Genomic DNA, 16502 nt, shown 5'->3' with positions numbered 1-16502 from the left:
ATAGAAATCTCAAATGTGTGGTTTGTCCGATGTTCTTGGATCCTTCTTACACAGCCAGCACCACGTGCATGTTACTCTTCAGGTGTTGCTGGGATCACTTTGTCCTTCCACTGTCTGCATCTCCATTACCAGATTTGTACAACTAAGGAGATGCTTGTTCTTTGCTGATGATTGGAGTCTGGCACTCATCTCTCTGTCCCTCAGCTGAATGAGGAAGAATTTGTATGAAAAGATCATAAGCATATGAAAATGTTTAGAGAAGAGCAAGTTCTAAACTAAACAATATGTAATGGCAAATCTGCCCTTGTTGGCTGGCATGTTAAAAGTGCTTGGCTTTATGAAGCAAATGCGTTATTTCTTTTGGATTGAATTGTTTCCACCAGTGGTGTCAGTGCTTGTAGCATTAAGGGACCTATTGCATTATCAATGAAACCTGTGCCATTGGATTGGTAGGCCTTAGATTTTGATGGATAGGCAAAATACAGGCTGAGAATCTGAACAGTAAGACTCCTCCCTCATGCAATTGCTCTGTAGTAATGTCATTTTGTAATTCAAAAGCATTTCCTTGCTGTGGAGATAATATTGGTAATACTGACTTGCAGCTGCAAACACCAGGAGCTACTGGCTGTCAGCTAGAGCTAGCTGCCCTGGCAAATTCCAGTCAGGCAGTAGTTATTACAGCACTTAGAAGGCAAAGCTGGGCAGTCTAACACTTGTGAATGTTGTAAGGAAATTTTTGGAGAATAACATCCCTAAGTTTTCATTGTTGTCATGTTGCTTGAGAAGATTCAAACCTCTTCCAACGTAATAATGTTCACACTATACTGGCTTTACAATCACAAAACCAATATTTTACATTCAGTGCCTTCACTAAATTTACTGAGAAAAGCTCACTTTTCTATGGTTTGGTGGCTTCTGTTTTATGACTGGATAAATTTTTCAACTTCATTATAGTTAGGTGCACATTTCTGGAAGCAAATTCATTTTGTCCTTGGCTTAGACTGCCCACTTTTGGTTTGGTGTTACAGATGGCAGTGGTCCTTTCTTTTCACACACTAGGACAAAAGCCCAATGCAGATTCATTACAAGGTCAGTCAGGGGTTAAAAACCAGCAAGCAGTATGTGTCCACCCCAGCAATGCAACTTTTCTTGATCAGGCACTTGCAGGAAAAATGCCATTCTTTCGCTTTAAGAATAACCAGAGAATCTCCCTACAGACGGATCAATATGCCTGGAAGTTGTTGCATGCTTTTTTAGACATAGCCAACATAAAGCACTCTACATAAAGAGATGTTTTATTTTAATGACTATAACATGCTTAGGAAACGTTTCTCTACCTTCTCCTCACACACCCTTACTATGTTTGAACACATGCCATTCCAACTTCTGCTCAACCTATGGCTTTGGCTCTTCCACTGCCAAAAAGCTGCTTTTAGACTCCTAAAAGGGAACTGTCTGTCCTTACTAAGGCTGAGCTATTTCTCGTGATTGCTTCATATTTTTTTCCCCCCTCTCTTCTCCCTCTTTTTCCTCTTTTTTTCTTAAAAAAGAAAAAAAAAGGAAAAAGCTGGAAATTTTCAACAAACCAGATGTGCTTTGCAAAGCCTATAACATCTTCCAACCTCAATGGGCTCTCTGTGCTTGTTGAATCACAAGCTTTTTTCTTACCATGGAAACCTACTATAACTAGCCAATTAAAGGAAGAGAAGGACCAAGACATCTGATTATCCTGTTCTTTTTTGATTTCTCAAAGCAAAGCAAATTGAAAAAAAAAAAGGTAGTGGGAGAGGGAGGACTTTTAAAAATAGCCTAATGAGCCCAGGAAGAATTGGTCTGGTTCACAGATTTATTAATAATAATGAAGCCCTAGTTTTAACAGCTGGAGTTGGATATCCTTCTAAATATAGATGTGGCTAATTGATTGCCATGAGTTAATCAGAGCCATGTTTCCTCAGCTGGGATTTAAAACAATACAAATTATCTTTTCAAACCTGTGAAAATTTTTTTTAATGTCTTTAGTATTAGCAAAAGTAATTTCTTTATTCCTTTTAGTTATGGTAACAGTCCATTACCAAGGTGTGGTGCTGACCTTCTCTGTAGAGGATATTTTTCACAATCCCATGCAGTACTTTTTTTGGCCTTTTGCTTAAACAGGACCATTTACAGTTAGTGGCCATGGGGAGGAAGTGGTATTTTAAATTTAAAGGGCCAGGTTGTCAGATGCTGGCATCCATGTTTGCAGAGAAAGCCTTGTAACTGTACTTATCTTCATGCAGTAAACAGATGGCTTGGTTAAAAACTGATTGAAAACTTAGACCAACTCTTTATGCAGGCTCCCTAGCACAGCTGGTTCTTGTTCTTTTTGTGTTTTTCTCACTTTCAATACCACTTTATAAGGGAATATATAGATTAGATCAAGGGATAATGTTTTCTGCCATTTCCCATAAACTGGAAGGTGGGGGCAGGAGAAAGTGAAATTCTGCCCTGGAATCCTTCACCAGTTTTTACATGTTTGAACAGATGAAAAACTGACTTTTTTTGCATCAGAAAGAACAGAATGGAGTTGAATTTTGTTCGTGAAAATTTTTCCCTGTGTTTCATGTGGGGAAGCAATGAAAATGCCCAGGTAGAGGAACAGTGACCTCCCATGGTATGAATTTTATTTTCCTACTTGAAAAGGGTGACATCTGCCCTATATGAAGTTTTACAACATACTTAAATATTGACAGGTATGAACTTAGATTGTTAGGCTGCTTCAAAAATGTTCTACTTTGTGCTCAGTTTATAACAAACCTGTTTTTAAAATGTTTTGGACCTTCCTAGAACAAAATCTGCTTAGTCAGGTGTTGTCATTCCTGTGATGAATACCATACTTAGGCCTCTCTATAGAGGCACAATGGAGGCTACTGCCTGGGCAAGGCTGATGAGGCAGGTAAGAAAAGTGTCCACTCCCAGTCTTTGTCATGACAGCTCCTCTCATGCAGGGTGTTTAGCATCATGTAGAAAGGAGTTCAGACTCTGCACATGTATTTAATAAGCTTAACACATATAGTAACTGTTTTGAAGAACAGCAAGGTACTGAAAGACAAAAATCCATTTAAGAAAATAGTCATTAATGGCAGACTGCTAAGAAGCACACAGAAATACTGTAATCCAAGTGCCAATTACAGGCTGTGCACTCCAGTCGTTCATTTTAGGGGACTGGTATTTTCTGTCAGCCGCTGAGGTTAATGAATAAGGAACGGAACAGGACTGAGACTGAGGAAGTCAAGATGAGGCATGTTACAAAGGGCATGAGCAGGCACCACAACCTGCTGTGAGAAACAGCCATTTGGTAAATAAATTATGTATCTGTTGTACAGTAACTTAGAACTGCAGATGTTTCAGGGCAGGTCAGCATCTAACATATCAGAAATGTTTATAGCACCTGTATCTCGATTTTGGGGTTGCCAGAGTCACTGTCAAACTCCTGGGAGAATCCTTTAAGAGCATTTATGCGCAAAGAGAGCGGGGCCCAGCCCTGCCTGAAACTGGCCGGGCTCTTTCCATTAACTGATCTGAATCTGTCCCATAGAGAGACGGACATTTATTTGAAGTGCCTCAATATAGGATTGGAGTCTTCATACCAGCAACCTCAAGATTACTTCTCTGGGGAAGACAGTTCATGTTGCATGGCTACATGGTATAATTCATTTGTGCATTGGCTCCTCCCGCAATAGCAGACAGCACAAACAGCAGGAAATTTTTATCATGGCTGCTTTTCCTCCTCATAGAGTCCTGTTCCTGCTATTTCCAGAGCTCTTCTGCCACTGTTTAACATTTCGTTGGCAAGCACAGCAAAGAGTGTGTGTGCTGCTGTCCCGCTTTCCCTCTCCCTGCTAAAATGGCTTTTTAAAATAAACAACTGTCTAAACGATTTGCTTTGGCAAGAGGATGAATTCAGTGGAAAGTTTGGCAGAGGAAGCAGAGCTGGCACTGAGCTCATGGACCTGTTATATCATGGAGCTTGGGGGCCCTTACAGTGTGGAAATGAATTTTTTAATGAAAAAAAGAGATACCATCCTGTATTACAGTGGAAAACCTGCTGAAACAGTTTTCCATCTTCCTTTTGCCCATGTCATCTGTCCCCAAATGACTTCAGGAATAAGCAAGTTTCAGTCCTTGTTCCTTGATATTACAGTGTGTCACAAAATTCTGGGAAGCGTTTTGCTTCCCATGAGGACTTAGCTACGGATTTCACAATTGTACATGAGAGCAGGTACTGTTTAGCAGGGAATCTGCCCATGGAGCAGTCGAGTGATTTGTACAGGGTGACACAAATCCTGTGGTGGAGAGCAGAAGAGAGGGCTGGGGTCCAGAGCACCTCGGTCTGATCCCTGCTGCCCCTTACACCTTGAGAGAGGCAGGCAGTGTGGTTTTAGCCCCTGTGGGCAGGTAGGAGCCTGGGCTTCGTACCAGGGTTGAGGAGGCTGCCTCTAGCAGCTCACTGCCCCTCATCCCAGCACCGGTGCTTTGAAAAAGCACACATGATTGTGGAATCAGAGCTCTGGGGAAATAGAAGAAGTAATAAAAACAGAGGGGTCTGTGGCAGTTTAAAGAGTGAAAAGAGAGCATGGCTCTCTTTACAAATAATGCATTGAATTGATGTAGTGCCCTACAGATGTGAACAACTGATTTTTTGCTGTTTCCTATATCAGATTATTGGAACAACACTTTCTGCTCTGTAATGAACAGAGAAAGGAAGGCTCAGAGAGGGTTCCCAAGCCACATCATGGGCAGAGTTGACAGCAGAGGCTGGATCTCCTGACTTGCCTTCCTCTGCTCAGTCAGCTTTTTTCCGGAGGGAGTAGAGAAAGAAGGAGAATGTTTACTTCAGTGAACTGCAGATTTCTCTTTTGTAGTTATTTTAGTATGTCTAGCTCACAGATTTTTGCTTTTCATCTTTCACTGCTTTACAGTAAGTGATTGTGACCTACTAAGCCATGTTACAAGGCACCAAAGACGGGCTGTTCTCAGCCTCCTCCTTGCTGCTGCTTAGAGATCACAACACCTTTTACTCATGAGTGTCTCTGGAAGGCTCCCAGGCTGCTGGGCCTTTCCAGCACAGCACCACTGTTCCTCCTCTCAGTGTCAGTGGGGAGGCAGTGGCAAAAGCCCCTGTGCCAGTGTGACAAGAACTAGCTGGTGCTGGTAGTTGGGTGACAGGTCACATGCAGAACATTTGCAGACAACACCACCCTCTAATGGAGACTTCCATGTATGTAGGAAGCCCCAGGCAAAGACCCCCTCCTTTTCAACCCCCAGCCTCCCTAAGAGACTAGGAAACCCCTGTGGGCATTCATTGGCTCCAACCAGCTCGGTTCCTGTGTGCCCCCTCACTCCCCTTTGCTGTGCACAGGAGGAACACAGGGGATGGAGGCAGTGCATCACTAGGTACAACAGCTATCTCCTGTGGGCTGCCCCTGGACTTGAAGCTTCACAGGAGGTGGGCAAGCCTTCCTTGTAGCTAGCAGCTCTAGTCACTGCTCTTAATTTGTGCTTTATTTTTTTTTCTCACAGAAGTTAACCGCCAGTTAAATGGGAAGAGATTCCAGGTAGCACATGTCCTGTGAGCAATGAGCTTCAGGCACTCTTATGTGTTCAAGCAGCAGTGGCAATGCCCATGCTGAAGTCTTTCTCCCGCACTCCTGCTTCCCTGGCTGATTGGCATACTGGAGCAGGCAAGCCAAGAAAATACAGCACATGGAGATGCTTTATCTCCCTTCGCAGTATTGACAGCCTGTATTCTCTCTGCTGAAGAGCTGGTTCTGGTCAGTGTAGATTACTGTGAGACTGCTGCACTTTCCTAATATTCCATCAGACTATGTGTACATTATATACAGAGAAAATACATATATACAGAGAGGGGTGGGAGGGGGAGTAGGGTGCATACTTGTGTGTAAGTGTCTTCAGAGGTTTCAGAGAAAAGGAGTTAAAACAGAGTAGTAATCTGTTGCTGTTTCCATACTCTGAAATCCCTCCATGACTTGCTGCTGCAGTGCTTCCTTCAACTCCTGCCATGTTTGGTAGCTCAAAGCAACTTGCATTTCTTCCAACACTTTTTTTTTTTTTCCCCAGATACTTTGGGTTTCTTTGTTTGTTTCTGGCTGAGAACACAGCCTTTTTAAAGAAAAAAAGAAGCTATTGCTTCAAACTGCTTTGTGGGCCTGGCAGGGAAAGCAGAGGAGGGGAGATGCTGAATCTCTCAGGCTGTGCCAGAAGGAAGCTGCTTTCCTTGGAGATTTTTTTCCCCCTGCAGTTGATGGGGACACATTGTTTATGCTTTACCTAGTACTGGGCCAGAGGGGTTTATAAGACCTGCTTCCAAACTAATTTTCTGCTTGGGATTGGAGCCTGAACTGTTCTTACTGTCTTCAATTCTGCAAGAGCACCCACCTAAAGAAAGGGAAGCTGGGCTGTGTTAGTATGAGCTGAATACATGCACAAGAGAGTTTAAAGGCAGTTCATAGCCTGGGAAACTCTAGGTTTGGTTTGGTAAATGCTGAGGTCTGTAAGGATGCTCTGCTGCTCAGTGGTGGTGTGTTAAAGCGAAGCAGGGAATGCTAGGGGAGCTGTGCATCAGGGCACCAGTGCCGTCAGGAATGTGTTGCTGGTGCTGCCTGTTGCGATACAGAGGTGTGTGAGTGAAGGCAGTTGGACAGCGATACAGCTTTTGGATGTATACACTTATACAGGACTTAGTGGACACATGCATACATGCTGTTGACAGACTGTATGTGCATGCATTTGAGTGCATTTTGGTGGGTACAGAGGCATGCTTGTGAGTGTGAGAGAGCAAAGAGAGTACAACTGCTGCAGAACTGATGTCCATGAGCCAGGGGTTGCTGTGAATTTACCATATCCCAATCAGGACTGCCCTGTGACTGAAGTCCTGCCAGTTGGCTGCCTCCACATGCATCCTGCAGCCTCAGCATTTGCCTTTAAAAATAAAAGCCACTTGTGATGTATTCACTCTCTTTTAAGTCTGCCCGGGAGCTCTGGCTGCTTTCCTTGCCCCTCTCTCATGCCATGTCTGTCCATAGTCTCCTCTCTCCCAGGCAACACCCTGACTCAGAGGACTCCAGAGTGATGGATGACATGGCAAAAGGCTCCTGAGAGGACAGACTGACATTACTGCAAAAACTCCAGACATTTTAAAAGCGGATTTGAGGGGAAAGTGGAAGGGGAAAGGATCGGCTAAAACTACGCGTTTGGTAGTTAAGATGGACTAAAACTACTTGTTTCCCTAGCTAGCTCACTGCCTTCCATGCCCCTGCTGTCCCACATCTGCAGCTGAGATGTGGCCAGATGGTCGTCCTCTGAAATTACTCCATCACCCTGAGGCACTGAACATGTTTTTTCTTGTATAAGTGGACAGCTAGTGCTCTCCAGCACTGTTGCCCCATGTTGCCCAAAGGATATCCAGAAGAGCAGAAGCACCTGCCTTAAGGAAAGGCACTTCTGTTGCCAGGGGGTAGTTTCTGCTCTCGCTGTATGAATGCTCAGAGTGTATTGAATTACATGTGTGGTTACTCATAAGATTTCCTTGCTGTCTTCACCAAACTGCCTGCCTAATTTTTGCTCTTGTGTTTTCTGCCCCCTTGACAGTATGCCAAGGCACTGAAGCATTTTGGAGAGAGCGAGGGCAAGATGCAGCCAGATGAATTTTTTGGCATCTTCGACACTTTCTTACAGTCATTTGCAGAGGCCAAGCAAGATCTGGAGAACATGAGGAAGAAAAAGGAAGAAGAGGAGCGCAGGGCACGCATGGAGGCCATGGTGAGGACCTGGGCACAGGAAGGTGTTTCCTTCCATTGCCTTTTCATGTCTCAAGAGAGAAAGGTTGAGAGAGCCAATTCCAATGCTCGTGTCCTGTCACTGGCACTGTTTTATGTCCTTCTCCCTGCTACCTCTCTTTGGCATCATTTGCTTCACAAATTGATGACGTTTTTCTGCTGGCTGTTCTCTCAGCTCTCAAGGGCATACTGTTTGGCTCCTACCAAATCTAGCCCTGCCTGTTCTGCCCAGGCACTTTGCAGGATGGTGCTGCCCCTGCCCAGTGCCAGACTATCCTGCTTTCGGGCTACAGGCTCTCTGCAAAAGCTCTGGGACCAGATCTCCCTCAGTCCTGCCAGCTGGTCAGCTTCCACTCAGACTCCATCATCATCTGCTGCATGCCTGTCGCCTGACAGCGTACAGTGACGCGACGAATGCCCTGGCACCTCCTGCAGCCCACACTGGCAGTATTTCTCTCTGGCCAGCCTTAACGCCTTGATTACTGGGGCTGCGTCTGGCGAGAGCTTTTGTGCATCGTTGATTTTGCTGCTGGGAGACAGACGTGTGTGTCCCCAGGCGTTTGTGTGAACCAGCCTCCCCCTCTAACCTCAGCCTTTCCTGAGGCCTGAGAACGGCTCAGCAGCCCCCTGCCTCCTTCCCCCCACCCCCGCTGCCGCCGCCGGTGCTTTAATCCCGGCTGCCGCCATGGCCCCAGGCCTCGCTGTGGGGAGTTGCTGCTTTAAATGTTTGCTGTGTCAAAAGCACCGGTTTGTGCCTTTCAGAAGAGGAGAGGGGTAAAACGCCAGGATGCCAGCTGCCTAACTGTTCAACAGAGGGATAAAATGCCAGACTTAGGCTCAAGTTTCCTCTCAGCCGGCCTGGAGCCCACCGTTAAAGATGGTTTTGTAGGCCTAATAGACCATGAGAGAGGTTGCAGTTTGCTTATGGAGTCTTCCTGCAACGTGGGGCTAGTGCGCAGAGCAGGCGACCTGCTTCCTGACTGTCACATCCATCCCTTCCCAGTTCCACTAATCTTGGAGCTGAGCAGTGGAGGGGAATAACTGAGCTCCCTGGAGTTACTCTAGGGAGACCAAGGGCATCATGTTGACAGGCAGACCAGTCCAATGATTTGTAAAATCAGCAGTTCTGTTTCATTGCTCTTTGTGTTTATAACCGGTTTCTCTTTCCAGAGTCAAGGCAATGTGCCTTCCTCCTCCCATCACTGCATCACTCTGCCTCCATACAAACATGGGCTGTTTGGTGAATAGGGTTTCTGTTGATGTTTTGATATATCGCACAATTTTCATTCTCCAGTATGTTTAGCTTGTGGCTTTCTGGGGTTTTTCCTTTCTTCTTTTCCTCCTGCAGGACTGCAGCCTTACTGCCTGTCAATTAACTAGCAATGTCCCAAGCACAAAGCTGTTTGTGACTATAGCAGTGACTGTAGTTTGTATAGGCATATCCAAACTAACTTTAAACTCACTAGGTTAGGTATTGTCAGCATAGTGGATGCTGCCACACTAAGGTCACTGCAAGCATCGTCCCAGAAGCTGAGTAATTACCTATGCCTGCATCACTTGTAGACTGTCATTTGGCATAGCTACTTTGCTGGCACTATACTACTGTAAAATTAGTGCAGAACAGCAGCAACATAGACAAATCCCACGTGGTCTCTTTGCTTCAGGGTGGTAGTGCTTTGTGAGGCAAACATACAATGCTACTCATTCCTCATCTCTCCTGCTCTCTGCTTGCCTGTGCGGAAGAAGGGAAGCCCAGCATGGTCGCCTGTTCCTCTTGGCACAGGCAATGGCCTTGTGGATAAGCCTCCTGATCTCTTTTTTTCCCTAAACTGTACTGATGCATCTTAGCTGCTTCTTGGCAGTCATCTAGCATCTCGGTCAGCTGAACCTAAAGCTCTGTGTCTTTCTCCACAGCTAAAAGAGCAGAGGGAAAAAGAGAGGCGACAAAAGAAAGCGAAAGCTGGAAGCATCTCTGAAGAGAGCGGGGAGTTTGATGACCTGGTGTCAGCATTAAGGTCGGGTGAAGTCTTTGACAAAGACTTATCCAAGCTCAAACGTAACCGCAAGCGTTCGGGGAACCAAGGCTTAGAGACAAGCCGGGAGCGGGTGGTGACAAAGCTAAATTATTAATTACAAGAGGAAGAAAAGTAATCAACCAAAAGAAGGTGTTGAAAACGTGCAAAACAAGGAAGACGAATGTGTGCGATGGCACCTGGCTGACAGCTGCCCCAAAGGATTTCTTTGGTCTGTGGCTAGAGACGTTACCTTTCCATGATCAGCTTTCCTCTCATCCCTCTTCTGTGCTCCTAATTTGAACCATTATAAAAGTGCCTCTGTGGAACCAGCAGGGCCTGTGACTGGGCCATGCAAAGCTGACAGATTTGCTTCTGGGAGTTTATTGTGTCATCAAAGGCCTCATGGTGATGACAGAAAGTACTTGGGCCTTGTGGACTGCCTCACAGCTGGAGAAAGATCATTTTCTGTGTGCCAAAGTGAAAGCTAGTCATGATCTCCATCTTGCTGATAACAAGCAAGACTAATTTCAGAGCAGCTCTGTAAATACCTGTCGCTTCTTCCAGATCTAGACTGGCCTTCAGGGGCTTGTCAAGATGTGGTTCTTGAGGTTTCCAATTCCCTTCCAGAATTGGATTTTATAAGCCATTGATTAGCACCTGAAAAAATGCTTTTGATCTCATGTTCTGTATAGCATTTTTGTGTGGCCTACACTGTCCAAAGCAAGTGATGCTCAGAAGGAAGTAATCAGGTTCTGGAACAAACTGAAATTCAAGAATCAGGATCAACATAAAATACTTTGCAAAAGCCTTTTGAATTCTGCTTTTCTAGAAGCAGTTTTCTGGAATTTGTTGATGGTTGAGCCTTGAAGCTATGAAATGCATCTTCTAGGAAAGAAGCTCTGGCTTTTCTTTAGAAAACTAAGCCACTGCCAGGTTAGGGTTACAGGTAGATGACTGAAGCCTGTTGTCATTGCTGGAGAGTGGGAGGGAAACAGAGCAACATTTCTTACCCGTTTGTGCAAGATTTCTTAGTGTGGCCCAATGGAAATTGGGAGCTCCCTAGTGTAATCCACAGGTCACAAGTAGCAAAACGCAAACAGGGTCACTGGCTGCAAAAAATGAGATTTCTTTTCCACTTGATGCTAGCTGTGAATGCTGCTGGCATGAACTGGTCTTTCTAACAAGCTGACCTTCACTGAACACATCCCACTCCTACCTAGGGGAATCATGTAACTCAGTAAGATATGAATGGTGTCAAAGGAGAGCCTTGAAGCCCACAGCCATTTTAATTTTGAAGGGATCACTTGGGATGAACCAACAGAGGGTCCAATAATGAAAACAGAATTTTTCCAGGAGGGCACAGAATTGTGTAAGCTAAGCAGGCTTTGGAGATGGGTTAATTCATAAGAAAAAAAAAAAATTTGTATTTAGGCTACATGTATAAAACACACAGTGAAAAAGCAAAGAACCCCAAGAAGCCTGAATTCAGTGTGTATTCATGGCACTAGGAAAGGGATTGGATTGTGTGGGCTGTCATGGGCTTTTTTTTTTTTTTTTTTTTTTTGAATCTTGTCTTCCTTTTTTATTATCTTCCCTGGACAAGGAAAAGAGGAAAAGAAAGAAGTGGTGATGGATTCTTCCTCCTAGACAGGAAGAAAAGCAGAGAAGAGAGAACATTTGAGAAGAGGGACCCACCATCTACAAACTATGCACCAATAGGCAACAGCACAAATTATCAAAGAATCCCAGGGAAGTGAAAAAAGCTCTATTTGTCACTTTAATCATTTGGTTTGATTTTTCTCTGAATGTCACTTAACCTCAGGCTCTGCACCAAGTCTGCAGAACAGAACTTCCTCTGCCATGCACGCTGCCTGATCAGTATTACACACTACCGATATTGGAGAAGCAAACTGTGGTGGTTTTCTGAACACTTTGAGAGTAAAATAATTATGTGAACTATGGAAAGAAGCAAAAAAGTCAGAATTGTTAAACTCTAATGTTTCATTGTTTACTGAATTTTGAGTCTCCCACCCCAGAATTTCCCTATTTACAACATTCCAGACTGCCGCGCCTCTGTATAATACTCATCGTAAAGAGCTGGTATCTTACAAGAGCTGGGTGCATTCTCCTCCCTCACTATCCCACTCCCCTTTTGGGATTAGCTATTAACAGCAAAGCCCACTGCAGCGGACACAAGCACCTTGTAGAAGAAAGACTGTATTTCGTAAAGGTTTTTGAAAGTTTAAGAAAAACTCTCACTTTTTAAAGCATTTTTATTTTAAATTACAAAATGGATTTTTAGAAATGTCTCTTGTAAATTATATTAACAAGCTCCTTGCTGCTCCCTGAAGTAGACGTGCTATATCCCAGCTCTTTTTGTTTGTCTTGTTTTAAAGCATGCCATATAACCTATACCATGTAAGCCATATGAGAGGTGGTAATATGTGCCAAATTGGTATATTGAGTTGAGCTGAGATCTGGATAATCCCTGAATTCCAAAGATGATGCTTTTAGGGATTAGAACATTGTAGTTTTTTTTCCCCTCTTTGTTCTCCCTGGGTTTAGGACTCACCCAAAAATTCAGGTGTAGTGCCAAGGTCAGCCCTGGTGCAAGATGATGTGACTCATGGCTCTGTCCAACTTACAGCTGCTTGCTTGCTCCCCAGGTACTTGTTTGATAAAGCAGACTGTCAGCATGGCAGTGCTGTCAGAGAAGAAACACCTCAGGGCAAAACCCTTGAATATAAATACAGCATTCCCCCCTCCCCGGTATTTGTCAAACCAGGTTTGTGCTGCGCTTTTTGAAACTGAAGTCACTTTGCCAGGCCACAAATGTAGCAAAAACAGAGAGACTGATAAGCCCTCTGTCCATTTGTGTACACAGTTGAACCCCAGTTTAAGGAGATCCTGTGTGATGGTACGCGGTGCTCCAGCCACGCTGACAGAGTCAAAGAAAGCTGCTGTAGTTTTGCCACCTCCTTGACTCATACACAAATAGTAAGAGATTGTGCAACTCCTGTAAATCAGCTGTGGGATACTTACTGGGACAGACAGAAAGCTCAGAGTCATGCCCCTCATTCATCGCACCTCAACTTTCTCAGCACTCCAGTGCCCCAGACCCCTGTTTTAAATCTGTGATGGTGGCTGAAGGCTTCATTCAGCATGCTTGGACAAGTCTGCCCTGGCTCTTGACTCCATGGTGAACGTTCATAAAGAGGGTTTTGGAAAAGCTCAGTTATACACTGAGGCAAGTGGTGATTCCATTTAAGTGGTGAAAAGCAGAGAGACTAAGTAAGAGGTCTGCTGTATAAGATGAGGCTGACCACAGAGAAGATAAGGAAAAAAGTTGGCTCTGCTCTCGGGCCTGGCGTCAGATTCTTGCTGAAGCCAAGATTGTCCTTGCTTCTCATCTCACTCTGTTCTTCATCAGCAGTTGTGGTAGAGTTGAGTGCTGAAGGAGAAAGGAAAATCTTATTCCTTGTCCTCTAGCACTAGCAGAGCCTGAGCATGTATATATAGCAAGCAGTTGTGAGGTAGAACACTGAGGCATAATCTCTTTATCACACTGACAGCTGGAGAAGAACTAGGGTCTGCTGTTGTCCTGGCACCTGTGCCTAGCACCAGCATTTTAAGTGAAATCACACTGTCTTTGGAAATAAGTGGAAGAGGAGGAGATGTGAGAAAGAAGGGTACAATCGAGGGCTTGTTCTGCTTCCTGCAGAAATGTAGTCATTGCTAACTTTATGATGGAGTTCTTCACACCTAGAAGAGGAGGTACCTTTTAACTCTCCAGACTTTGTCCCTAGAAGTCTAGTGCTCACTCACCTCTGTGTCTCTGCATTGTTCTTAAGCAGGTTGCATAAGGATGATCCCAGAAAAGACCTGAAGAACTCCCTTCCCCTTCCGCTCCCTTTGGTCTGAGTCACTCTTCTCAGTTGGTCATACATCTCTGGAAATGCTACGAGGTAAAGTGACTTCAGGGCAGCAAGGCCCTTCCATTCCCTGCAGCACAGCTGTTGTCCAGGCACTGGTTCCCTACAAGAGCAGAAGTAGGACTAGTGTTCAGGGGTGAGAGAATCTCTGCTAGGAAGACGTCCTGAGTGTCCTTCAGAAGCATTTCTGTAACGTGTTCACAGTGTCTGAGGAAGGGAAAGGAATCGCGAGGGACCCTGGTGGGAGACTGTGGGGCAGGTGTTTCCATAACAGTCAGCCCCACTAGCTGAATCTTTCCTCTTCTTTAGGAAAGCTCATGCTCTGAGCTGGGTTGCACGGGAGAAGTTTGTGTCAGGAGTTTCCGTGAGGGGAAAGGAGATCAGTTGTACAGTTGATGATGTACATGATATATTCAGTTTTGTTTCTGGGTTGGTTGTTTTGGGGTTTTTTTGTTTGTTTGTTTGGGGGTTAAATGATTTTTTTAAAAAAAAAAGGTTTTAGGAATCTCTAAGGGGAACCTGTAAATCTGACACCTCTATTTATTTTGCCTTATTTTAGTTTGCTATGTTTGTATGTATACACTGCATTACAGCAAAGACTATTGAGACCATGCCAGGGCATTACACTGGCCAGACAGCTGGCTCGGCTATTGTGCAGCAAGCTGAGCTGGCAAGGGGATGTGTGTGAGCAGTCTTGGTGTGGGAAGGGAGGGAAGAAAACGACTTTCCTTTTGCTTTTGTCATAATCCCTCTGCCCCTGGTGCTCCTGGTTCTGGGAAAGCATGCATTTTAAAGCATGTGATGAACTGATGCAAACTGGTTATTTTAGAACACTTTCTATAAAACCTGTTTATTTCTTATCATGAATCATGGTGAGAAGACTGAGAAGAGTTAAGCTGCACAGTTGCTTGCTCAAACTTCACCCTTTCACACAAATTCTGTCCATAATGCCAGAGTTGGGCAAAAGTGGTTCACCAGGATTAACACACTGGTGAGACAAACTGGGACAGTTCTTCCTCAGAGCTAATATTCCTTCTTATCTTCAAGGCTGAGGCTGAGGAAGAGTAAGTTCCTCCACTTCCCCTCTCTCCTCCTATACCCCACCTACCCTGATTATCCAGGGTAAACAAAATCTTTCTACTGGTTGGTTTTCTACCCGTGGAGTCTCTAGCAATCACCAGGTATTTGGCCATGGCTCCTTGGCTTCTGTACTTGACATAGGAAATTTCTGGTTGCCTGCCATGCAAAAAGGTAGCCTCCGTTGGCTACCTTAGTTTCTGTTATCAAAGGTTGAGGAGGCCAACCTGGGTAACACAATTTGGCCAACTGAAAATATAGAATTTATATGTGTGTGTATATATATATAAAAATCTATCTACTACTCCAAGTAGTAGTTTTGATGACCAGTATCCCCTGAAGTTGGCCACTTTTCGCTCACTGTGCCTGTTGAGAAGGATGCCATCAGTCTAGCATGGTGTTTTGGCACCTCGTTTCATGAGAGAGTCTGGATGCTTCCAGACCAGAGTCTTCTGTTACGGGTGGTAATGTAGAATAGATCCCATGCAACCAGTACAAGTTGCTCTGGGTTTACACCAGTGTAATTCAAAGCAGCATCTGGATCAAAACTCTCCTTTAGGCAGTTTCGTCTGTTTACGTGTTCCACAGACCTCATGAAGGGCTTGGTCCTTTCAGCTGTCCACCACTAGGAGCTCTCACCCAAGTGATCTAGAAAAGCCTCCATGACAAGCCATTTCCTTACAGGCTCTTTAAAAACCTTTGCAGTTTTTAGGAGAATTTTAAGGGGATGTCAGGTACCTGAGCCACTCTGTGCTCAACACCTCCCTGCCAAAACATCCCCACCTTCAGCCGTTCTCTTCCCCAACAAGCCCACTCAGCTTGAAACTCGCAGGTCACTTTGGGAGGTGCCCCTGCCTGCCAAGCTAGAAAGTACCGTGCTGCTTACTGAAGTGGGAGGTTGTGTGCTGCTGTAATGCCTTGGCATATCCTCATTCCTTAGTCAGTTTAAGACTATAAGTGAATTAAATGTACAAATCCTGTAGTGTCCTTTTTATCTGTATCTTTTTATAAGAATATACTGTAATACTAAAAAACAAAAGCAAAAAAAATTAAAGATATATTGCCCCCACTGTGTCTCAGTAAAATTCTTTGTAGTTGCATTTTTTGCACATTTTGCTGGAAAGTCTTAAAGGTGAGTTGGAGTCTGGGTACACTTTTTTGCTAAGCTCTGGGTCTTTCTCTTTGGCCAAGAGTGTGCAAGCTCTTTAGGTGACACAGTCACTGCAGAGCTGATGAGAAAATTCACAGGTTGTTCTGGGGAAACATACAAAATGGTGGAACACAAGCATGTCCTTCCCACACCTTTCAGCGGTAAAGAGCTCATCGTGGAGCCACCAGGTTACCATATCCAAGGATCACCTTAAAAAGGCCCTGAGTAAAGCACTCATTCATTGCTCTTTCAGAACAACATAGGGAATACAGGAGTTCACTTAAAGGAAAAAAAAAATAAAAAAGTCTTGCTATCTAAGAGTTCATAATCCATGTCTGGACATAACTAGTCCAAGAGAGGAAGGGAGCGCAGGGCTGCAGCACTGGCCATAAGCTGGTTTACTTAACTGAGCAACATCCTGACAGCAAGAGCATGACTCAGAGGAGGAGGGGACAGGAGAGGATTGCTTCAAAGGAAGAAGTTAAATAAGGCC

General features: G+C 44.5%; 1 protein-coding gene across 5 annotated transcripts in view; it reads left to right on the top strand.

The window, feature by feature from the left end:
• The window catches only part of DAAM2 (dishevelled associated activator of morphogenesis 2), a 236526-nt gene extending 220598 nt beyond the window's left edge, over positions 1-15928 (top strand). For all 5 annotated transcript variants that reach the window (XM_074818119.1, XM_074818122.1, XM_074818117.1 and 2 more), the window contains 2 exons: positions 7648-7818; positions 9750-15928. In XM_074818119.1, the coding sequence (XP_074674220.1) occupies positions 7648-7818; positions 9750-9965 (387 nt within the window). In that variant the 3' untranslated portion in view covers positions 9966-15928. The remainder of the gene's footprint in view (positions 1-7647; positions 7819-9749) is intronic.
• Positions 15929-16502: the final 574 nt, after the last annotated feature.

This window comes from Strix aluco, chromosome 3, assembly GCF_031877795.1.
Source record: "Strix aluco isolate bStrAlu1 chromosome 3, bStrAlu1.hap1, whole genome shotgun sequence".
Taxonomy (NCBI): domain Eukaryota; kingdom Metazoa; phylum Chordata; class Aves; order Strigiformes; family Strigidae; genus Strix; species Strix aluco.
This window is presented reverse-complemented; position numbering and strand designations above follow the sequence as displayed.